The following is a 24,184-nucleotide window of genomic DNA, read 5'->3' as shown; positions in this document are numbered from 1 at the left end:
GCCTCCACTGGCTCCGAACACAAAGAGGAAATGTGGACCTAAGGTCTGCAGGGAAAGGCTAATTTAAACTTTTATTATTTGTCTGGGACCATAAATGGGCCCGAATTATTGTTTCTTTCCCAATATGGAGCTGAAATAGTCACCAAAGGTTAAGTTACATAAACAGTGATACCTCCACCCTTAACCTCAAATTGTAATAACTACCACTGTGGAAAGCCTGGGGAGGAGGTGCTATTATTCCCGTTTTCTGTATGAGCAATGCGTGGCTTGCTGCCCACATCCAGTGGGTGACTAAGCATGAAAGCACATTACACTGAGATCTGTTAACCAGCAGAACTGCTCCAGACTTAAGGAGAATTAGGTGAGCAGTTCTGTGCCCCCATCTTAAATTATACCAATTCAGGAGGGAGATAGAGAGGGCAGAGGGGTTGGGGGGCCCAGACCCAATTGTTTTGTCCAGGTAGGAAGGGAGAGGGGCAGTGTGAGCAGAAGGAAGTAAAAGGCCAGGCCAGAGAAGAGAGGGTAGAAGGGGCAGTGGTCAATCCCTGCTCACTCATGAGGGCTGAGAGCAGGGGCTGGGCCTGCCTTGTTCCCAGGCCTGTCATCTGGTGAATGGGTATGTGAATCCAGCAGGTGACTAACTTTCAGGTTCCATCTCAACTAGGGGATGTGGGGAAGCTCCCAGCAGGGGACTGGTCTGACACCGAGGACTCAGTCCTGCAGCCACTGTGTGTGTATGTGTGTCTGTGTGTGTGTGTAAGTGTGCATGCACACACACCTATTCATCTCATCAAAAACCTGTCAGACATGCTGAGCCCTCTGTCTTGGGGCTGGCCCCTATGACGCTTGTTACTGTAAAGGAGAGGCTAAACCTGCTTACAATTGCACCTAAGAGTCTCCCCCTGAGTGCCTCTTTGTTGCTCAGATGTAACCCTCTCTCTCTAGCTAAGCCACCTCAGCAGGTGATCTCACTGCCCTCCCCGCTACTTGGGACCTGACTCCCAGGAGTGTAAATCTCCCTGGCAATGCAGGATATGACTCCTGGGGATGAATCTGGACCAGGCATTGTGGGATTGAGAACATCTTGACAGAAAGGGGGATGTGAAATGAAACGAAATAAAGCTTCAGTGGCTGAGAGATTTCAAATGAAGTTGAGAGGTCACTCTGGTGGACGTTTGGTGGATGTTCTTAGCACTATATAGATAACACTTTTTAGGTTTTAATGTATGGGAATAGCTAGAAGTAAATACCTGAAACTACCAAACTCCAACCCAGTAGCCTTGACTCTTGAAGATGATTGTATAACAATGTAGATTACAAGGGGTGACAGTGTGATTGTGAAAACCTTGTGGATCACACTTCCTTTATCTAGTGTATGGATGGATGAGTAGAAGAATGGGGACAAAAACTAAATGAAAAATAGGGTGGGATGGGGGGGATGATTTGGGTTTTCTTTTTTATTTTTACCTTTTATTCTTATTCTGATTCTTTCTGGTATAAGAAAAATGTTTAAAAATAGATTGGGGTGATGAATGCATAACTATATGATGGTACTGTGACAAGTTGACTGTATACCATGGATGATTGTATGGCATGTGAATATATCGCAATGAAACTGAATTAAAAAAAAAAAACCTGTCAGAGTACCTACCATCAACCCTGGGCATTGTGAAACCTTTGACTGTAACTGTGGTGGTCTGAAGTTGTATGCACCCTGGAAAGAAAGTGTTCTTAAGGTTAATCCATTCCTGTGGGTGCAAACCCACTGTGAGCAGGACCTTTTGATGAGGTCACTTCAGTTTAGGTGTGTGTGTGGCCCAGCCCAGCTGGGATGGGTCTTAATCATATCACTGGAGTATTTTATAAGCAGAATTAATTCGGACAGACAGACAGAAAGCCACTGGAAGCAAGCTGAAATGGAACCCAGAAAAGAAGGGAGAGACCAGGAGACACTGCCACGTGCCTTGCCAGGTGAAAGAGGAGGCCTCTGCATCCCTTCCTTCCTTCTGTTCAAGGACACCATAAACACAGGATCCCAACACAAATGCGTGTGGCAAGGAGCAGCCTGTGAGAAAGACTCAGATGTGAGCTTCTGAAGGTCAGAGGTACTTTATGCAATGGTATGTCAGGCCTTAATGTGACAAATGACAGGCAGATGCTAAGGGATGCTGAGTCCAAACCTAGTCGTTTCTGACCCCTTCTGGACTTTTACCATCAGAAAGGATGTCATCCATGAATCTGTCAGTGTCAATGTCAAAAAGACCTGTCAACGATTAAAGGACTGGGGTAGGCTATTTGAAGCAAAACAACCATTTGGTAGCATAGCTCATTAGAGACTTAGCCTCCCCCTTGGTCCATTGCCGCCCTCTATTTTGTGTGTCAAGGCACATACAGGGCAACCTCCATGGTGACAATCCTCCTGAAATCAAAGCTTCACAGGCTGCAGCATTTGGATACTTGTACAGTAGAGCAATGGCAAAATTCTGTCATAAATAATTTGGTGAGGATCTCCAGCAACAGAATGCTACCATCTTTGGGGAGAAAGCATCACCTTAATGATCTTTTGATTTGTACATTCTTTTAGCCTCAAAACCATGAGCGAATAAATTCCCATTTTTAAGCTGCACCACTTCATGGTATTTGCTTCAGCAGCCTCAAAAACTAAAACAACTTTTCAGAGGTTTCTGGGCAGAAATCTTAACACCTATTTCTGAAAGCAAAACATATATGAATTTACACCTGAATCCACTGATCCCTAAGCAACCTCCTTCAACTCCCAAATAACCCAGCCTCCTCACCCCAAAACTCCTCCATGCACACATACACACACATTCAAATCCTTAATCATCCAGTTGAAAAATATTAAGAGAGCCATTCAGAATGCTATCATCCAACACAAAAACATCTGTCACAAGAGGCTTACAAGCTCATAATTTTATTATACTCTGAATAGAGATGATATTTAAAGAGCAGAGAAAACAACTATACAAAGGATTTATAGAACATTCATTTACATACCAGATATATTCTTTACAGTATCAGAAAAGGTAAAAATATTCACTAAAAAGTAAGGCAGAGAAGGAGACATTACAAGGTCTTTGACGTTGAGGCAACGCACGGAAACCCTTTAATGCAGTGTGACTTTTTAACATGGTTAGAGTTTAACACTGGAGTATTACAACAATACATTGAATGAGTAGGTTAAAAGGACCCTGGATATAATATTTGTTGCAAATAGTTATTGTCAACTTATCAGCATTTTCTGTCCGGGACAGTCCATTTGTGCCCAACCAGATCGAGAGGCAAGCTGCCTGGGGACACCCCTTTTTCCAGGGGTGCAGAACCCCACTGGGTGGCCGTGGCTTGCTCCTGGTTTCTAGGTACAATGCATGGGTGGTGACTAACTGGAGTCACCTTGTTCTCTTTTAATGCACATGCTAATCCACCAGGAAAGGCAGCTGGTGGACTAGCTCATCAGAAACCACACAAACTGGTTTCTTTTGGCTCCTAAGAGGGAGCTCATTTCTCGGAGTTACTTCCCTGATGCTCTTGACTGCTGTGAGCAGAAATCACACCTGGTCAGTCAATGGAGCACATTTGTGTGGTGTCTTGAATGCTCTGCACAAGGACGGCTGTGGGAAGCCCTGGCATCTCCCTAATGCACTGGTAGCTTATGCTTTTCTGTATCGCACCCCTGTCTCACTCAAATTTCTAAACAATCCCTCTTGGGCTTCATTAGAAGGATAAGGGATCTGACCTGTGGTCTTTGGGACAAACTTGGGTTTCAACCATCAATATGAGGTGACCACTTGGTGAGAGCACAGACCCCTCCTCCCTTTTGACCAGCGTCTGCAGTGGGTGCTGCACTGAAATGCTAGATGCCTCCGCGAAAGACATCACGGACCGTAGGAAATGCCAGCAGAGGCCAACAGGTATCCGGGAAGGAGGCCCGTGAAGACCAGGGCAAACATTTGGCACAGAAACGAGGCAGCTGCCTTTGGTGCATCAACAGGAGCTAAAAGGTGGAACCACCCACCTGCTTTTGTATATATACACACATATGTACAATACCCACTGCAATCCAGCTCGTCGCTAACTCTTTCTCTGCCCCTCATTTTAAAACAGAGAATTCACCAAGCAGAATTTCAAACCCTAGCTGGGCAAGAATTGCTTGTGAGACCTGTGTGATCTAAATGCTGGAGTTTGAAAGCAGAGAATGGGAAATGCACAATGGATTGCACTCTGCACGGTCGCCCATATGACAAGCACACCGGATTATAAGGGGAAGGAGATGATGCCTTTACCAGGACTTTGGCCAGCCCCATCTCCCACTATGAAGAAGTTCCAGGATCATCAGCTTCATGTGAACCTGTGGCCACGGACAGATTTGGGTGGGAAACCCATTGCATTGGAATATTCAATGATTTGGGAGCTAAGACGATATGGGAAAGTAGCAGAAATAGTTCCAAGTATTGAGAATTGTTCTCTTGCACCTCTGCATCCCTTCCTTCCTTCTGTTCAAGGACACCACAGACACAGGATCCCAACACAAATGCATGTGGCAAGGTGAAGCCTGTGAGAAAGACTCAGATGTGAGCTTCTGAAGGTCAGAGGTACTTTATGCAATGGTATGTCAGGCCTTAATATGACAAATGACAGGCAGATGCTAAGGGATGCTGAGTCCAAACCTAGTCGTTTCTGACCCCTTCTGGACTTTTACCATCAGAAAGGATGTCATCCATGAATCTGTCAGTGTCAATGTCAAAAAGACCTGTCAACGATTAAAGGACTAGGGTAGGCTATTTGAAGCAAAACAGCCTTTTGGTAACATAGCTCATTAGAGACTGAGCCTCCCCCTTGGTCCATTGCCCCCCTCTATTTTGTGTGGCAAGGCAGCTGCAGGACATCCTCCACGGTGACAATCCTCCTGAAATCAAAGCTTGACAGGCTGCAGCATTTGGGTACTTGTACAGTAGAGCAATGGCAAAATTCTGTCATAAATAATTTGGCATAGGTAAACTATAAATTATATAGCAATGGCATTTTACTTCCATCTTCTCATTTTATCCTGTCTTGGCCATACAGGTTTCTCTCTGGTTCAGTTCATCATTCAAGACCCTTTCACATGAGCGTGAGGGTCCTCACCACATGTGGAGTTTGGGTTTTATAACATCACAGTGTTCTTTCCAGAGGCTTCAATCAGCTCATTTAGCATATCACATCGTCACTGCGTTCACGTCCCTCCAATGTCCCAGAAGCTCTGGACTTGCACTGACCTCCATCAAACATGCATCCCCTTCTAGGTTTCCCACATCTCCAGCATGGGAAAGACGAAGGTGAGAGAGACCGCTGGGTTTGGCGGCATTGGCTGGAGATGTTTCTGCAGGTGGCATGGCATGGCTGGTCACACAGGTCTCTACGGAGCGAGCCAGCCACTCCTCCTTCTCCAGGCAATGCTGGTGGACAAGGAAGAGGGGACAGCCCACTCGTTCTTTCTGTGGCATCTCCTTGCACAGATCTTTTGAGCATGGACCCTGTACCCATGGTCTTTTACCCAAAGAGCACTTGGCTGTAGAAATGTGTCTGATACAAGGCTTCTTTTGGAAAAGGCCAGAAAATGGTGAGGTGTTTTGTTCTTGTCTTTGTAAAGTTGGAAGCTCCTCCTTTCCCTCTTGGGCCGGGAATTCCCAGGTTTCACCAGTTTGCTACAAAGGTGGTGGCCCTGTCCTCATCCCACTGACCTCCCAAGGTCCGTGGAAGTCTTCCTGAGGGCTTGGGGTATGAGGGCGACTCAGACCTTCCTTGGGGAGCCAATCATGACTTTTGACACAAAGTTCACAATGGCGCTGGCAGGCTGCTCGGGGTCATGCTCCGCAAACAGGTGACACACATTGTCTGTGGTGCTGCCCTGCTTTCGGGCCACAAACCCAAAGACCCTGCAAAAGGAAAGCCGAGGTTAGCTGAGCCAGCATCCTGCAGTGCCACCTCTTCCCTCTGCCCTCACCAGCCATTACCACCATCACTGGGAGCAATTCGAACGGCCATTCCTGCAAAGTCTCCCGCGTGCCAAACACCCTGCATGGTACCCATTGGCAGGCTTTGTCTCTAACCTCCATGCACCCTGCATGGATGATGCCGTGACTCCTTGCTTGCAGGTGAGGCATTTGAGGCTGAGGGGAGTTGAGCGATCTGCCCACAGTCACAGAGCTAGGACATGAATCAAAGCTGAGGCTCAATTTACTGCACAGATGCTTCTCTATGGGGAAGTGGCAGTGGGACCACTTAGCTGGATTCCTCTGAATATCTCAATGGGATTCCTGAACCCCCTGGAGCTCCTGAAGCAGAGTCTCTGAGGGCAGGCGGAGAGATGATTTTTTTATCTCAGAACTTCTGAGCTACCTCAAGAAGCCACGTGTTGTCATTAAATCAAATCAGACCAGCTCTTGAGCACAGAACAAAGCAGCTTGAAAAGCACTTCTAAAGAGCCCTTGAGCATTAACAACTCATTTTTGATTCCTGAGATGATTTCCTGATGTGCCCTAACCCTGCCTAGATGTCAACTTGGCCAGATGCAAGTGAAAACAAACCTATGTGTTTGCAAATGACCGAGTTAAGATGAAAGCAGAACGCTGCCTCCAGACAGCTTTTGCTTTTAAAAAAAAAAATACGTGTGCAAAGATTAAAACAACATATAGGGGAAATAGGGATTTTGATAAAAGCGAAAAAACAAAGTTAGTCAATACTCCACTGACCCTCTTCTCTGGGTCTGTAAGCCTAAGTTACAAACCACACAGTCACGGGAACTGTTTGAAAGAAAAGCATATTCAATTATTGTTTCTGAGAAGAACTGAAGCCACCATCTTACCAGAGGGCTTCTGGGTCCTAAACTTAACTCAACAGCTACCATTATTTGTATCCAAAAATCCCTGGTAAAGGTCTTCTCTTTCGTAGAAAAATGAAGGAGCATGGCAGTTTCCATTGCATGGAAGAGATGAGCACATAACAACCAAGTAACCCCAAAGCAACTGCAAATTTCATGATGAGGCAAGCCCTGTCCCACCCAAAGGTTGGGAAGGGTGCCTGGAACAAAGTACCCACTGGAGGGCTGGGGGAGGTGATCTGAGCACTTGATCAGATCCCTCAACAGATGAGAACTCTGAAATCATCCCAGGAAAGGACACCTGAGATACGCTGTTTTTGGTCACTGAATCTAGATGATGCAGAGGAGCAGGCTGATGCATGGAAATCAGGACAGCTATGCCTCAGAGCAGGAGTGAGGACAACATCCGGCAGTCTGCCCCGATGGCCACCCTGGGGCTGCAATGCCAGAGGGTCCGGTGGTTGTGGGGAGGAGAGACGGGAGAGTGGTGTGGTGAGAACATATGGCCACGGGGCCCCTGGGAGACTCAGAGAACTAGGAAAGGTCCCTTTGTAAAGAGGGGGTCTGCCAAAGTCACCCCCAGGGGTCTGGATGGGACAGGGGAAGGAGCCAGACAGTGGAGGGCATGATGAAAACTGTCCTCTGCTCTGGATGTGACAGACTTCGAATGTCCGTGTCATCTGTGCTCATGTACACAGGAAGCTCTTCCACTGAACTCCCCGACCTCAGAGCTATTTCAGGTGACACCCTCTATCGAATGGCTGAAAAAGTGGCAAGATCTGTCCCGCTGTATTTATAGTATAATTGCATATATATATATATATATCAAATGTAAGTATTGCACTCAATGAAAGGCCAGCAGAAACATTAGCACAACCCAGGCCCTCTCTTGCAATGACCCTTCTTTTTTTTTTAAGTGAAAAACAAAACCACTGACATCATTTAGTCATTTTCAGGAAATCTGGACTGAATTCAACTTTGGCTCATGACTGTAAGAGACACAGTAAAGAATTTCTGGCAACTTACTTTGAAGAAGGGCCATCTTTGATCCACCTGGTGAATTAAAGAGAAAAGAAAAGTTGTGTTAACTTTTATTAAATTCAAGGGTAAAATGAAGCACACGCATGGCTTAATAAAAATGCAAATTTCTTACTTCCGGTCTTGTGGATCCAAAGCACAGAAAATCACGCTGTTTACGGGGTAGTGCCTGCGGAAAAAGAGCCTGTTGGGGGAAACAGGAGGGGAGAGAAAGAGCGTTGTCACTGGTACTTAAATGATCCACGATACTGCGAGGGGGATCTCTATATGTGAGGAGTTGGGGGCCCGAAAATCATTTCACATCTCTACAAATCAGTTGAATCTGAGCACAAAGTCTGTGCTCATTCAAAATCAACAGATAATATAAAGTTGGGCAGGACAGGTTTTGAGGAAGAGCTGGCATCCAAAAAAATAAGAAAAAGAATGACTTTAATTCTAAAGTCAAAGGCCTCCTTGTAGGAATAATGTGGGAAAATAACTTTGAAAGGGGAGTGAGATCAACCAGCATGTTCCTGCCACATCAAAGCAACTTGCACACTCTGAGAGCTCAATAATTGCTCACTGTTGGAACACTCTGAGACCTAATCCCAACTCATTAACAACAGAACAACATGCTGAAAAGTGACCTGAAACGGGCAAAAGGAAATAATGTATATCAAGCCTATACTCTCACCCAAATTGAAACAGCTACTGGTTAAAAATATCAGATTGTAGTGATGGTAGCGCAATATTGCAAACGTAATGAATACTATTGAAATGCATGCTTGAAAGCGATTCAAAAGGGAAATTCTGGGTTATATCCATTACTATAACTTCAAATAATTATTATATTTAAAAAACATCAGCAGACACTGATCATAGCCTCAGAGTGTTTTTCAGATGAACTGAAAAGATTTTTGAATTTGCAAATTAGATGCAAATATACAGGTAATATCTAAAGCACCAAATATATTCTTTTAAATTTTGCTGATTCCTAGGAAAAGCCTAGGGACAATTACCAAAAGCTTACCCATGGTTACTGGGATATTTTTAATGACAGGGTACAGCCTAGAAAGGAGCTGGTTCACTAATTACTTCAAGGACTTCTGACACTTTCCCTGGATGAGGCAGTAATCAGAAACCCCCAGCCCCTGCTCCCCCTCCCTCCCTCCACCCGGCAGCACCCCCAGTGGCCCCCCCAGCAGGCACTCACTTCCTCTGATTGTCAGTCAGGGTGATGCCTTGGGTGGACACCTTAAAGTGGACCACGGTGGAGATGGGTGGGGGCTCCTGGACCAAAGTGAGGCTCAGGGCCTTCTGCACGGCCTGGTGGCCTGTGAGGGACTCCATCTCCACCGAGTTCAAGTACCACACGTTGCAGGCTGCAAGAGAGAAAGAGTGGAACACATCCATCACGTGCTTGCAGGAAACTCACGTGTTCTTTCTACCACTTGGCCATTTATGGGCCCTGGGTTTGTAAATGACCTGGCTGTGCGACCTGGGCCAGGTCCCCAACTCAGAAGGTGTGGAGAGCAAGTGACCTAAAGGTGCACCTTCTCCAATGCCCATAAAGAACAGACAAGTTCCTAGAGCAAAGGAGACCCCTGTTCGGTGGCTGGGGGAACCAGAGCCTGCCCTCCTGCTGGCCCAGGGGCAGTATCCACACTTGCATTGTTCAAACCTAGTGTCTTAGTTGGCCATTGTTGCCATGACAAACACCACGTGATAGGTTGGCTTCAACAACGACTTTACTGTCTCATGGATTTTGGAGGTCAGAACCCCAACCTCAAGGTGTTGGCCTTGCCATCTCAGAATTTCTCAGAATCCTTGGGTGGCTTGTAATAATCCTTGTGTCCCTTGGCTTGGATTGCTTCCATCAGGTGGCGGTCTGTCTTCTCTCCGCTTCCAGCTTCTGCAGACAGATTGCATCCGAATTTCCTCTGCTTATAAGGACTCCAGCCATACTGGATTAAAGCACACACTGATTTACTGTGGCTGCATCCAAATAGGATCTTTGAAGATCCTATTTACAAGTGAGCACCACCCCCCGCCCCCCGCACCCTCCCACCACCACACACAGGACCAGGGGTTACAACTTGGATATTTCTTTGTGGGAAACACGATTCAATCCACCATAGCCAGTGGCTCTAGCTGGTGCTGGAGATGGCCTCCTCAGGCCTCAGTGTCATCTGGATGTGAAAGGAGCATGAGCACAAAATCTCAACTACAATTCCAGGAAAGGAGGCATCTGAGGGAAAGTGTGATTTTGAATCTCAAAAACTGCTTTGCACCACACAGGCATCAAGAATCAGCTGCTGAGTGAATGAGTGGCCGACTTGGGGTGAAGTCAGAACACAGGCGACCGAGAAGCTGGGACAGCCTGTCCTCGCCTGCCAGGAAGTGCCTGGGGCCGTTCTCCTTGGCCACCTCCTCTCGGAGGAGGAACAACCACCGAATATAAAGTGGGCTTTGTAAAAACCCTGATCTTTCTTTCAGCTTGAATTGCTGCAGCTCAAGCAGAAGCTAACAAGGGCCTTTTGGATGTGTGTGAAGTCAGCCTGCCAGTGCTGGGAGACCTTAAGACTCTGACTAAAGCCCATCCCGTCCAAGGGAACCACTCACTGCCTTGCCTGGCCAAAGACCAGAAATGTTCCCTCCCCTGAGGAAATTGAGCTGCTCTCTTGCCTCACTCCATGTATGCAAGTCCTTGTGTGTGAGCGTGGGGTGTTTAAATCCCATTTGCAAAGGCCGCTAGATTTCTAATGAGCAGGAGAAAAATGCTTCCCTATTATCCCTGCCAGTGTAGACAGCAGTCGAACGAGTGGCGCCATCCTCATTTGCAGCGGTTTCTTGCCAGGCACGGCCCGCTGGATGGAGCAGTTCCACCTGCTCTCTGCCTTCCGTTCTGACCTTGGAGAACAGTCGGGGGCACTGACCGTTGGCGTGTGCACCCTCCCCATACATGCACTCACACACAGGTGGACTACGAAGAAAGGAAAGGGTAGAGGTGTTCCTGGATGTCAGCATGCAGGGCCTCGGCTGAGCTCCAGAACCCTCCATCGTCTCAACAGCAAATGCTGTAATGCAGGCCATTTTTAAAGTTTGAGAAGTTTTGAGGCTTCTGAAATCCGTGTGGTTAGGAAACTTGTACTTCAGAGGGTATACAGAGTTACTGCAATGGGGAAAGAAAGTAGGGACAAGTCTTTGCATTGCTGGGTTAATAAGAAGAACTAAGCCATTCTCTTACTCCAGGTGATGAACAGAAGTCTGTCAGGATGCAAGTTTCACTGACCGTGCAGGGAAACGCTGTCGAGGATCATTTCATTCACTGAAGGAGGCCCAGCTGACCAAGGTGAGCCTTAAGGAAAGGTAGTAGATACTTTCAAGGAGGCAAACAGGCTTCAAAGATGTGGTGCCAAGTGTTTTTCCAGGAGGGTTGTCCACTAAATGGAGCTTTCAACACTCACAGAGAAAGAGTGAAGCATGTGACTCCTGCTTCTTTTAAACAACAGGATTCCCCAAACTTAATAAAGGAGTTCTGTCTGAGATGTTATTTTCCTTCTACAAAATTGAGTTGGCAGTTTGCTTTCCCTCTCATGAAAAAGAAGTTGATACTTTGCTTCTTCAGTTATTAAAATGGTGTTCTAGTTTGCTCATGCTGCCGGAATGCAAAACACCAGAGATGGATTGGCTTCTATAAATGGGGGTTTATTTGGTTGCACAGTTACAGTCTTGAGACCATAAAGTGTCCAAGGTAACAAACACATCAGCAATCGGGTACCTTCACTGGAGGATGGCCAATGGTGTCCGGAAAACCTCTGTTAGCTGGAAAGGCATGTGGATGGCGTCTGCTCCAAAGTTCTGGTTTCAAAATGGCTTTCTCCCAGGACGTTCCTCTCTAGGCTGCAGTTCCTCAAAAATGTCACTCTTAGTTGCACTTGGGATATTTGTCCTCTCTCAGCTTCAGTTTCAACGGCTGTTTTCAAACTGTCTCTCATCCACAGCTCCTGTGCTTTCTTCAAAATGTCCCTCTTGGCTGTAGCTCCTCCTCAAAACATCACTCAAGCTGCACTGAGTTCCCTCTTTTTGTCAGCTCATTTATATGGCTCCAGTGATTGAATTTAGACCCCCCCCGAATGGGTGGGGTTACACCTCCATGGAAATTATCCAATCAGAGTCATCACCCACAGTTCAGTGGGGCACATCTCCAAGGGAACACTCGAAGAATTCCAATCTAATCGGCACTAAAATGTCTGTCCCACAAGATTGCATCAAAGATAATGGCGTTTGGGGGACATAATATATTCAAACTACACAAATGGCATTGTGTCATTAGAAGAATTTATAAAGAAGTTTTTACCCCAAACACAATCATTTTCATTTCTTGACGCTTAACCTATTGCTGGTTATTAACAAGAATACCTACCCTCTATCAGGCATCAGTGGAACGTTTTACATATGTTATCTCATCAGATCGAAATAACAATCATATAAGGAAGATTCTATTATTACCCTCAATTTAGATAAAGAAATAGATAAGGAAACCAAGGCCTAGTGACATTAAGAAACTTGCCAGAAGTTTCCCAGTTTGGGGGACTGAATCGTGTCCCCTATAAAGACATGTTCAAATCTTCATCCATGTTCCTGTGGAAGCTGTTATTAGTTAAGGTGTGGACTCATTTGTGAATAGATCTTCAAAGGCCCCATTTCGATGAGGCCACATTGAATCCATATAGCTGAAGTCCTTATAAGCAAAGGACACTCAGAAGCAGTCACTTAGTAGAAGCCCAAGTCAGTAGAAGTCAGAAGCAAGAGAATGAGGCAGAGCACAAGTGACAGAGACACAAACCAAGGAACCCCAAGGATTGCAGCAAGCCAGCACCAGAATTCTGCAGACCCTGGAAGAAAGCACGGTCTGTCGAGACCTTGATGCTGGACTCCTAGCCTCTAAAACTGTGAGACAGTAAATTCCTGTGGCTTAAGCCAACCAGTGTGGTATTTGTCATAGCAGCTCTGACAAACCAAGACTCCCTAAGCCACTATGATTGTACTGCAATGTACCACCTTCATGGCAGACTCTTTAAATGTCTACTGAGAACTTACTAGGTACCAGGCATGGGCAAAGGACATGCAATCAGTAAGAAATGTGTAACATTCCTCTAGGATTGTCTATTAGTTATATTGTGAGGCATTTAAGTTTTCTGCAGTTTTCCTCTGTCATCGATCAAGCCCACTGATAAGCTCATTTAATTGTCACAGTACAGATCCATCCTTTTTGAAATGTGGAGAGGCAGGGAGAAATCAGTGATCCCCTCTCTCAGTGGTCTCTGGGGGGACGGAGCCCTTCTGCACACCTCTCAGAGCTGGCGGGCTCCATCCCTGTCGTATTGTGTCCAAGTGGGAAGAGAGCTGCTAGCTGCTGGTTCCCCTGCCTTCCTGCTCTTATCTAAACTTGAGGGATTTACTTGTGTGCTCTTGAGAAAGAAAGCAGAGTTGGCAAAAAGTCCTTAAAATAGCAATTGCCCGGTGCTCAGCGCTTGCAAAAGTTTGATGAAACGGGCACTTTTACGAAGTGCTGGTGTAAACTGGGAGAGCCATTTTGGATGATAATTTGGCAATATTTATCAGGAGGATTAAAAATGCCTACTCTCAGTAACCTAGTGGTCCCACATCTGAGAAAAACCTTCTAAAAATCTTTCTAGATCAGAAAACAAATAAGGAATTATTCTATAACCAGGTGAGATAACTAAATTGCGGGTGAAGATATTAGTGCCACATATTTATTATAGTGAGAAAATTTTGAAACAAGTTGTGTCCAAAAATAGGGGAATGGTCGACTAAATCCCCTCAATGGAATACCAAGCAATCAGAAAACAGTGATCATGAAAATTATATAGCAATATGGAAAACGTTGTTAATGGTTAATGGGAGAAGCAGAGTAAAAACTATCTCCCTGCTTTGATTACAACCCTGAAATGAAAACCATGTGTGCCTCTGAACAAGTTGGAAGGGTGCCTGGACATTTTAAAAGTTAGATTTTAGGAGAGTGAATATTCTTTTCTTTGATTTCATTGGTATTACTGTAATGCTAATTATTCCATTACAAAATAGAAAGAAAAGAGAGAAAACTGTGATTTCATTACCATTAGAATCCCACAAACACAACAAAAGCTGGACCTGGTATAAATTTGCATTGACAGGCTGCTACAACCCATACCTGTTCTCACGTGCAAGTACTTTGATAGTGAATAGTCTACCTGACTGGGGAAATGTTGGAGGTTGAGTTTGGGGAATCTCTCTCCCCAAATGAGTGCACCTCAAAGCAAGATGGGGATGCTGTCGTTTTTCAAAGCACATCTTGGAGGCAGTTCTCATGAAGACATGTTGGTCCATCTATGTGGAGTCCCCCAAAGCCCCTACATTCTTCAAGCAAGAGAACCATCCTGTGCCAGGTGGGTCAGCCAGGTAATGATGTGACTGTGCAACCAGGCCTAGCCCAAGCCTATGCTATTCCACTAGACAAGCAGTCTTGGCAAGGGGTGAAGTTTCAAAGGAATGGTGCCCAGTGAAGCCTGAGACGTCAGGTGTCCATCCAGTGCCCAAGCATGAAGCCCTGTACATAGGGCTACTGTGGGAAAGCAGTTTGACAATGCAGAACAAAAGGCTAACACCCACACGTTCTCACCCAAATTCTGGAAATTTCTCCTAAGGCAACAATCCAGAATTCAGAAAAAAAAGAAATAATGCAGAATGATTGTTGTTAAAGAATTATTTGTAGTGTCGAAAAATTAGCAACAAGCTAAACGTACAACCATAGGAGTTGAATTATAAGAAGGACCATTATAGAGCCATGGAAAGTGACATCCACATTACATCTGTAAAAAAACATGGACATCCTTATTATGCTAAGTGGAAAAAAAGAACATAAAACAGTTATATATGCAGTGTGATCACAAGAACAAAAGGAAAAGTAACACAGAAGAGAATCCAGCTGACATCAGGAGGGGCAATTGTTGGATTTGAGAATACAGATGCCTGGTTCCAACTCTTCTTTCCAATGTTTGACATTTTTAGTGGTTGTATACAGGTAACAGGTCTATGAGTAATTTTCTTTTTCCCTTTCTTTTTTGTATTTTCCTTTTTATAATTTAAAGAGCACATATTACTTTTATAAAGAAAATACACCTTATGTTAAGTTAAAAAAATTCAACCACAAAATTTGGGGAAAATCTTAGAAGTTTGGTAAAAATGCCTTTCTTTTCATGACTATACAGTATTCCCCTATTTCAACAAGATACAATTATAAACTGAGGCTTAAAATATAAACAAAAATTGTTTTAGAGACTGGAACAAATGCATAATGACCTCGATATCAAATGAAAGAGGATTAAACTGAATAGAATTACAAATTCATTCCCATCTTTATGAGCTGTTCAATTCACCTAATAATTCTGAGTCTCAATTTTCTCAGTATTTACAATGAGGAAATTGAAGGAGTTAATCTTGAAGGACCTTTGCAAGCCCGGGAGTCTAGGATGCTAATTGGATTAGGACAACTAATGAAATTTAGTGGAAAAAAAACCAAAAACTTTTTACTTGAAGGGACCAGAGAAGGAAATAGTTCAATAATTTCCCTACAATGGTCGTGTTTGCACTTATTCTGCACAATTGCACCCAGTCCTTTAAGGGAAGATTTCCTGTTACTGGTGATGTCTTCACTTCTCAAGAGACTTGCTCTCCTCATTCCTTGCCCTGTGCATCTTGCTACTCCACTATGATGGGAGCATGACAAAAATTCACAGCTCTTGATGTGTTTTAAAATTAAGAGATTTCTAAAGGAAAATAAGCTCCATGCAGTCATCATTTAAACCTCATACAGAAATGCCCAACTTAGAGCACTAAACAAGACCTCAAAGTTCTGACTCAAGAGCTCTAAGAAGGCCTCCCCTCCAAAAATAGTTATTGATACTTTTCATGTATTATTTTAGAAGATGGTACAGTGTACTTAAAATGATAAAACAGAATAGGAGAAAAAGCTTTTCTATCTGAAAATATGGGCTATTACATTATATTACTGTTATTCATTCATTCATTCACCCATTTATTAATTCAACGTTAAATAAATATTAGGTAAAAATGAAGCATACAGAGAAATATGAAAAAGTGCTTGTGATGAGCTGATATCAAATTGAAAGTACAGAACGCAGAGGGGTATGTACCTCTGACGGCAGCTACCTGGGAAGGAAGGAAAGGGTGGTACAGCGGCCAGCCGGCTCAGCCACTTAGGAGCTCTGGACCTCAGGGTAGACTAGCTAGTGTGGCTGCCTCAGGGACTTAATCTGTAAGATGTGACCATGAGAGACCATTGTCCCAGGTGCTGTGAGAGGGACATGCGTTTCCGGTCTAAGTGTCATGGAAGTGTTTGCTAGGATCATTCTTTGACATTTCTCTTTCGCGTTGTCAATGAATGAGGTGCAGTTAGAAGTATGGGGCAACCCCAACCACACCCCATTCCCTGCATATCTCGAGGGAGACAGGGACACAAAAGCTACACGATTGCTTTCACCGAGGGGAGGCTACAGTTCTGGGCAGGCTCTCGACACCACCTAAAACAGGACCCAGGTGCTGGAAGCCCAACTCTGACTTGGGGACCCATTTCCCCAAATGTCTGCCTGGTTCTATCTCAGGGACGAGGACAGGCTGCAAGGTAGAGCCTGGTTCTCACAAGGGAAAGGATGAGGCTGGATGCAGCAGGAAAGGCGAGTGCTCTTGGGCCAAGATAAGAATTTTCACGTGAAAGCGGAGTGGCAAGAATGCAACAGCAACTTATGTGACCAGAGCATTTTTCAATCTCCTACTCATCTGCTCATCGTGACCAGTGCGTAAAGCGAGATTAGTATCCCTGGCGAGCAGGTGTAAACCTCAAGTCTTGTACAGTGGAGGGATTTGCTATAGGCTAAAACCCTAAGTGGCTGGGACAGGACTGGAAACCAGTGCTGCCCAAAACCCTCATGATTTTGGAGCCCTGCATTCTGCTGTCCTTGCTATTTTGGACAAACTCTTGTCACCACTGTTCTGGCCCCATAAAAATTATCTATCTTAAAGAAGACTCTAAGGAGAGTTCAACGCTACAAAAATTCCTTCCCAATGAAATAAGCTTCAGTGGCAGAGAGATTCCAAAACGAGCCGAGAGATCACTCTGGTGGGCACTCTTACGCACACTTTAGACAACCTTTTTTAGGTTCTAAAGAATTGGGGTAGCTGGTGGTGGATACCTGAAACTATTAAACTACAACCCAGAACCCATGAATCTCGAAGACAGTTGTATAAAAATGTAGCTTATGAGGGGTGACAGTGGGATTGGGAATGCCATAAGGACCAAACTCCACTTTGTCTAGTTTATGGATGGATGTGTAGAAAAGTAGGGGAAGCAAACAAACAGACAAAGGTACCTAGTGTTCTTTTTTACTTCAATTGCTCTTTTTCACTCTAATTATTATTCTTGTTATTTTTGTGTGTGTGCTAATGAAGGTGTCAGGGATTGATTTAGGTGATGAATGTACAACTATGTAATGGTACTGTAAACAATCGAAAGTACAATTTGTTTTGTATGACTGCGTAGTATGTGAATATATCTCAATAAAATGATGATTAAAAAAAAAAATTAATAAAAAAAAAAAAAAAAAAAATTCCTTCCCAAACCAGAGTGATTTTACTCCACAAGGTAACAGATACAGTGATATACAATTTTACACTTTAAAAAAATCATAGAAAAATAATCCAAATTGTACATAGGAAATAACAAGGAAATAGAGGCAAGTCTCATTATTTGTGGTAATTATGAGCTAAAGAGTCACTGTGAACAATGAATTTGCGAATACTGGACCACTGCTCCCAGGGGAAACACAAGGTTGGGTTTCTGAGAGCCTCTGGTCCCAATATTTTCATCAAATGATCAATACATAACCTTGTTTCAGGTGTGCCTCTGTTTAAAGGCACCTTACTCAATAGATATTGTTGACTCATTAACACTGAACTCACAACCAACAGCGCTATAGCTCATGCCTGAACGAAGCTTATCTAACACATGTATTTTCTTTGTAAGGCACATCAGAGCCTTCCTGCACTTGGGAGCCCTGGACCAAAAGCCAGCCCTGCTCTTGGGGCTAATTTAAACAGCAAAATCACCAACAAAAAGCACCAAATGGCAGGCAAACAAACAAAAAAACAAAATAAAAACAAAAACAAAAACGTGGCACTAAGCAGACTGTGAAAAGGACACTTGTTTAAAGTCTGAAAGCTGAAACAGAAAGGCAGTGCCCTCGTCTTGATACACCTCAGCTGGGAACTTGAGAGTCAGGCAACTCAAATATTTTGCTCCTCTGCGCATGTCCACCAATGACTACAGAAGCATCACAAGGATTGGTTTGGGGGGTTACAAATCAATTCTAGTGAGGAGGCAAATTCTCAAATACAGAATCTGCAAATGAGAATCGATTGACCTGCATGTTTCATACACCTTTACCAAGGAGTGAGAGCTGCAAAATACTTTGCAGACCTGGGGTACAGAATGTAGGAACTTCTAGTTCCATCTTCCTCCAAACTCAGCAATCCCTCTGCAACATCGCCAACGGTGAACATCTACCTTGTACGAGATGCCTCCAGGGGTGGGAGCTCAATGCTTCCAGGTTGGTGGCTTCCATCTTCCTCTCCAGCTGTGTCCCTCCGTCACTAGAAGGCTCCTATGATCCCTGGCTTGTCCACAGCCCTCTTCGACTGAGGCCGTTAGAACCACCCCTCCCCATGCTCCCAGTGCCATTTGGTCTTTGGGGAGTGGCACAGTCACTCTCGTTGTCTGGTGCCACGCACGTCCTTCTGCAGCCCGGGCGGCTGGCTGCGTGGCTCAAACTGTTGACTCATGTGGAGCTCCTCATTGAGTCACATCTCGTGAACATTTTTACATTTACAGCTGGCAAGGCAGGCTGCCCACATCCTGGATTACTACATTTCCCCCCAACTAAATACAGGACTTGAAATTTATTCCACTGAATTTTGTCTTGTTAGGTTCAGATCAATGTTTCCAGCCTGTGGAGTCCTGGAGCTGTCACCCTACAGTTACTGCCTCACCCAGCTCTGGGCAAAGCTTCTAGAAAAGGCAACCTCCTTTCAAACACATAGGAACCAGAGGAAAGAGGTATAGGAGACCTGAAGGATGGATAGAAATGAAGAAAAACTGTATCACCGAATCATGTTTTCTGCATAGTTACTGGTGCTAATAATGAAATGAAACCACGTTCACTGACCTGCCCCCTGCTTCAGCAGCTCGGCTGCAGAATTGGCGGCTGTCTGGGGAGACGTTTCTGCTATTTCCTCCAACGGATCTGCACGAAGGAACAAGAAAACACAGAAATGAGTCCTGTTCACCAACAAAGAATCCCAATGACAAAGGTTTTTTGTGTCATTTGATGAAAGAATTCCCAGACAGTGACATGCACTGGTTTAACAGAGTTGGAAGTTTCTTTAAGAGTCAGTAATACAATCCATAGAAATGATGATCACATTTCTAAACAAAAATAGGGAGAGTATGGCCCAACAAAATATGTTTTGGATCTCTGAATTAATTTACATGAATAATTAAACAAATTTGAAAAGGCAAATCACATTCAGCCATGTTTACATCAACTTGTCTTTATGCAAAGTAATACGATTACGTGAAATTGATACTGTTTAGGAAAGCTGCGGCAGATGGTCAGATCACCATGGTATGCTGTGGATTTTATTTCTAAATGTTATAACAGGTATTTCTTAAACTACTATAAAAGTAATGGTAACCAGTCATCCAGCCCCTAAGTTCAACAGTATCAACATTTTGCTGATTTTGTAGCATCATAAAAATTGAAGTGTAAACATCCTCGAAGATCTCGTAGTGTGGATTATTTTATTTGTTTTAGTTACGCAGTCTTTGCTCCAAAAAACCCCTTCCCCAAAGCCTGCTTGGGTGCAGTGGGGCCGCCTCTTTTCTCTTACAATGAGGGAAAGTGTTCTGTCTTTTCTTGGGTTTACCCACAAGGTATGTAATAAGAAGAAACAAAACAAAAACCCTTCAGGTTTCATTTTTCTCAGTGGTTCCTTACGGATCCCCAGAACCAGCGGGCCTTGACAACTGCAGAGAATCTTATACAGAGAGCCGCAGGCCAAGCATTCAGGTCCTGATGTCCGTACCTCTGTCTGGGATGAGCAACTTGCAGGGCAAAGCCAAGGCAGTGATGGAGTGCTGATACACCAACGCCGTCAGGCTCCCTGCACAAGGGACGGACAGGGGAGAAGAGGTGAGGGCAATGCCAAACTCCAGGAGCAACACACATCAGAAGACGGACATCTCCGACTCGGCTTCACAAACAAATTCCATAAATTACCAGGCCAACACAATATTTGGATTTTCTATTTTTAGCGAGTTAAAAAACTAATAACGTAAACAAAAATAAAAACATTAAGTTTGCTTGGGCATTCCTGCTGACCGTCAGGGACAAGGGAATTCCAAGCAGGCTTCCTTGAAAGGTTTTCCAGAGTGTGTATAAGAAACACAGATCCACAGCGATGTTCCATGGGGGGAGAAAGCTCCAAGAGCCTGTGACTTAAATCCTCGCCTTAGAGAATTATGATTCACCCTGCACTGAAAAAGCCTCTTACATCCCGTTAACCCAGGGCTCCCTACCCTTACCTGAACACTGCACTCTTCTCTTGAGGCACAGGTTCTAATATGCCAAGGATATGTGCAATTTAGGAAATAAAGATCTAGACAAAGCATATTAAATAAATTCTCATCTCTTCCCAAAAGGAAGGCTGGATTCCGCATCTGACTCAGTTGTTTTAAACAACCTCTTTCAGATTTGAACCCCCAACCTGGTGGACCAGATCTCCATGCCTGAAACAATTTTCAATTTGGTTATATATTATAGGAGATGTTCTAGGCGACCAATTGTAGGTAAGTTAGTTTGAGATGCACTGCAGAGTTTGAATAACCAGTAAGACCATTCATACTGTCATGCACGGGAAAGATATGGGGATGTTCATTTTGTTAAAAACCCATTTTACATATAATCAATGATCTCATGAAAAAAGGCCATATGAATAAAAGGAACAAAGAGAAACATTTTCAGTATGCTGTTCTTAGCTTTAACGGCAACGTTATTCCTGAATGTTTCTGGAATGGCACAGTCATAGACACTGTATCAGGGACATGACATTCAAATTCACTGCTAACTCCTCCAGTTAAACATGATCAAATGCAACATAAATCCCCTCTACCCACCCTCCCAACCCCCAACACTCACAACATAACATGCATAAGAACTCAACATGAGCAATTTAAAACTTAGTTTAAGGGCAACTGTTCTCTCTGATGTAATGATCTGGAAGCTCCTCGTTGCAGACAGATGGAGAAAACCATCTGTGAAGTAGAGTTCCCATCATCATACTTGTTTAGAGGACATGGAAAAACCATCAGGAGATATCTGTACTCTCAGAATACTTTTCTACCCATCAGAAATCTCAGTCTCATTCTTTCAAAGAAATTCTTCCAGCTCCTTGGAAATGCTCTGTGAGGGCAATCTCTGGGAGTTACTTAGGGGCCATTTCACGCTCTCTGATGGAAAGGGCCTTTGAGGGATTCCTCTGCCCTATCGATCACTAATTCAGGGTGCTTTAGTTTTTACACCTTTTTGCTAGAATAGATACGGGCCCACTCCCCTACCCTGTTCACGGCAATGGTTCCCAACTGAGCCTTGAGGAGGTGAAGGGTACAACCCAGTTAGGAGCCCAATATGCACTGTATCGCTCAGCAGACATGAAATTGCTGCAAAGGGTGAGCCCTTATATTTTTAGAAACCAACATGTTCCAATAAAGGAACTTTGTGCAAAGCTTCAAGGAAGGGGCAAATTCAACCAAACAGTTAAGAGTAAGTAAAGGGATTCTTTGCATACACACGTCATTACTAAATTATAAGGAATAAAACATATGGTCTGCTGAGTCTGAAATGAGGGGGAGTTAAGACCAAGACAACTCCAACTTTCCCCACGTATGATGTCCCCATAAAGGGCTTCTGAAAGTGCTGTAATGATGATAATGCTTTCCATCTGCACATGTGCACAGGACTTCCCACAGGTCAGCTCATTTGGTCTTCCCAACCAGCCTATGAGTTAGGAACGGATCTCACTGTACGGACAAGGAAGGATGCTGGGGAGTTCGGTGCTTCCTCTTTATGCCAGTAGGATGGGGTCACACTCAGGCACCAATGGGGACCCCAGTCAGCCCTCATCTGTCTGCTGTGGCATCCACAGGACCAGGGTCATATCTTGTCAGCATCTGTATTTTCAGTCCTAGCACGATGCTTCTTGTTTGTTTTTGAGAAAGCTTTTCAGAGCAATTCCAAATCTGGGTTATTTTCAAGATAATTCACATCAGAAGAATCTCAAGACTGGGGATTAGAAGGAAACATTGTAAGTGACACACCACCAGGGTGATGGATACAAAACCTCAGGTGGGAGAACAGAGGGACCTTTGCATTGTGTTTTCAGGACATCGAGAGGAACCTCTCAAATAACTCACCGAAATACGGCTCATTCGGGCACCCTTTCAATCGCACGCCCTTGGGGGTACACTCGATTAAAAAATGCCGGACGAGCTCATTGGCCAAATCTCCAGCTGTGGAAAGAGATGGAGAAAAAAAAAAAAAAAGAATAATGAAAAAAATGAAAGAATGAGAGATGTTGAGAGAGAGAATCAATTAAGCAAGGACAATAGTCATTCTGGGAAAGACAGACATGCTGTAGGGCTGGAACTACCACTAGGAAGATGCTGATGACAGAGGGAACACAGGACAGGCTCTCAAACATTGCACAGGTATCCCCAGCTAAAGGAATGAACTTGCAGTTAAGAAGTACAAACTCGGATTGTTAGCTCCTTTCCCTCTAGAGGGAAGAGAAGTAAGAAAGAAACAGAACATAAAGTGATACCTAAGAACAAGTCATTGAAAAGCATTGGAAAGATGTGCTTCTCTGGTTAAAATTTAGCCCTGAAAGCTCAGGAAAAATAAACACCTGCAGGAGGAGAGCACACTTTACCAAATTGTTACTAAATAGCACATATTTGTTCGTGCCAGCACACGAATCCAAACACAAAGCACATCACGAAAAGCTGAATGAATGGCACAGCTGTCTAAGGGTGGAAGGGTACAAATAACATAAACAGATGAAGAAGGAACTATTAATCAACCCTCATGAATCCAACATAAATTATGCTGTCCTCTATTTTTGTCCTCTTCCCTATGACTCCTTCACTTTCCTCCTGTGAGCGTGTCTGCCTCAATGTATAACTGAAGACCTCCTGACAGCAGGACCTCATGGGGCTGAGTTGGTCCCCGGGAACTCGCCCAGGGTGGGCTCTCTAGTGCTGCTTATAAACTACAGTGGCAAATACGTGCAAATATTTAACAGGGGCAGTAAAGCTTGAAGAAAAGGAAAGGATCAGATTACATACAAGTTTTTATTGAATTTAGGAGGAGAAACATATCACCATTAGGTTATGGGAGGAAAATTGCCCATGATTTCCAAACCAAAAGAGAGACCAAGTTTGGGTGTGGATGCCAGTTGAGAAAAATAGCTCAGCTGGAAATCCATCTGCTAGGGGTGATATGGAAAACAGCACCCTGAACATCTGTAGCTGCCATGACTCCCTGTGGCTATTTGCTTGTTTAGCGAACTCTCTCTCTCATCTATCCTTGGACTATGAAGTCCAAATGCCAAATTCATGGGTGGGTGAAAGTTTTACCCAGAGGACATGGGCCACGCCTGATTTCTTGAGATCCACTATTCAAACAGCCTGCACTTTGTTACCATCATCTTAAAACTGGGCCCAAGGTCTGTCTGAGATGCACAATGGTCACCTGCCTTTCTTAGAATGCCGAGGAGATAAAAGCAGTCATATATTGCCCTCCTTGCCTTGAAACTGTCAATGGAATCCAAGGAGCTGTGGGGAAGATGGGAGCTGCCAGCCCCTCATTCCTGCTTTCCCGCACTGATCCCTCATCTCTACGGATGCCACAGATGTTCTTGTCTTGGGACTCTCATTTTTCCTATAATCATCATTTGCATGTTTCCAAAGAAGGCCTGGGTGCCTTAGATCCTCAACCACCAGGACTGGTTCAGAGCTCTTCAGCTAAAAAAAGGCCTGTATTCCTACTCAAAAATAGCACTTTGTTAAGCTTCTTAAGCTGGGATTTTGGGCGC

General features: G+C 44.3%; 1 protein-coding gene across 6 annotated transcripts in view; it reads right to left on the bottom strand.

Moving 5' to 3' along the window:
* Positions 1–2,919: 2,919 nt before the first annotated feature.
* Positions 2,920–24,184, bottom strand: part of TNS3 (tensin 3) — a 390,960-nt gene continuing 369,695 nt past the window's right edge. For 5 of the 6 annotated variants that reach the window (XM_037837214.1, XM_037837219.1, XM_037837216.1 and 2 more), the window contains 7 exons: positions 22,506–22,601; positions 20,120–20,197; positions 19,201–19,278; positions 9,111–9,279; positions 8,034–8,102; positions 7,907–7,933; positions 2,920–5,936 (listed from right to left, as the gene is read on the bottom strand). In XM_037837214.1, coding sequence (XP_037693142.1) covers positions 5,792–5,936; positions 7,907–7,933; positions 8,034–8,102; positions 9,111–9,279; positions 19,201–19,278; positions 20,120–20,197; positions 22,506–22,601 — 662 coding nt within the window. In that variant the 3' untranslated portion in view covers positions 2,920–5,791. The remainder of the gene's footprint in view (positions 5,937–7,906; positions 7,934–8,033; positions 8,103–9,110; positions 9,280–19,200; positions 19,279–20,119; positions 20,198–22,505; positions 22,602–24,184) is intronic. The other variant, XR_005217079.1, reaches the window with a different exon arrangement.

Source organism: Choloepus didactylus, chromosome 5 (assembly GCF_015220235.1).
Source record: "Choloepus didactylus isolate mChoDid1 chromosome 5, mChoDid1.pri, whole genome shotgun sequence".
NCBI lineage: Eukaryota > Metazoa > Chordata > Mammalia > Pilosa > Megalonychidae > Choloepus > Choloepus didactylus.
This window is presented reverse-complemented; position numbering and strand designations above follow the sequence as displayed.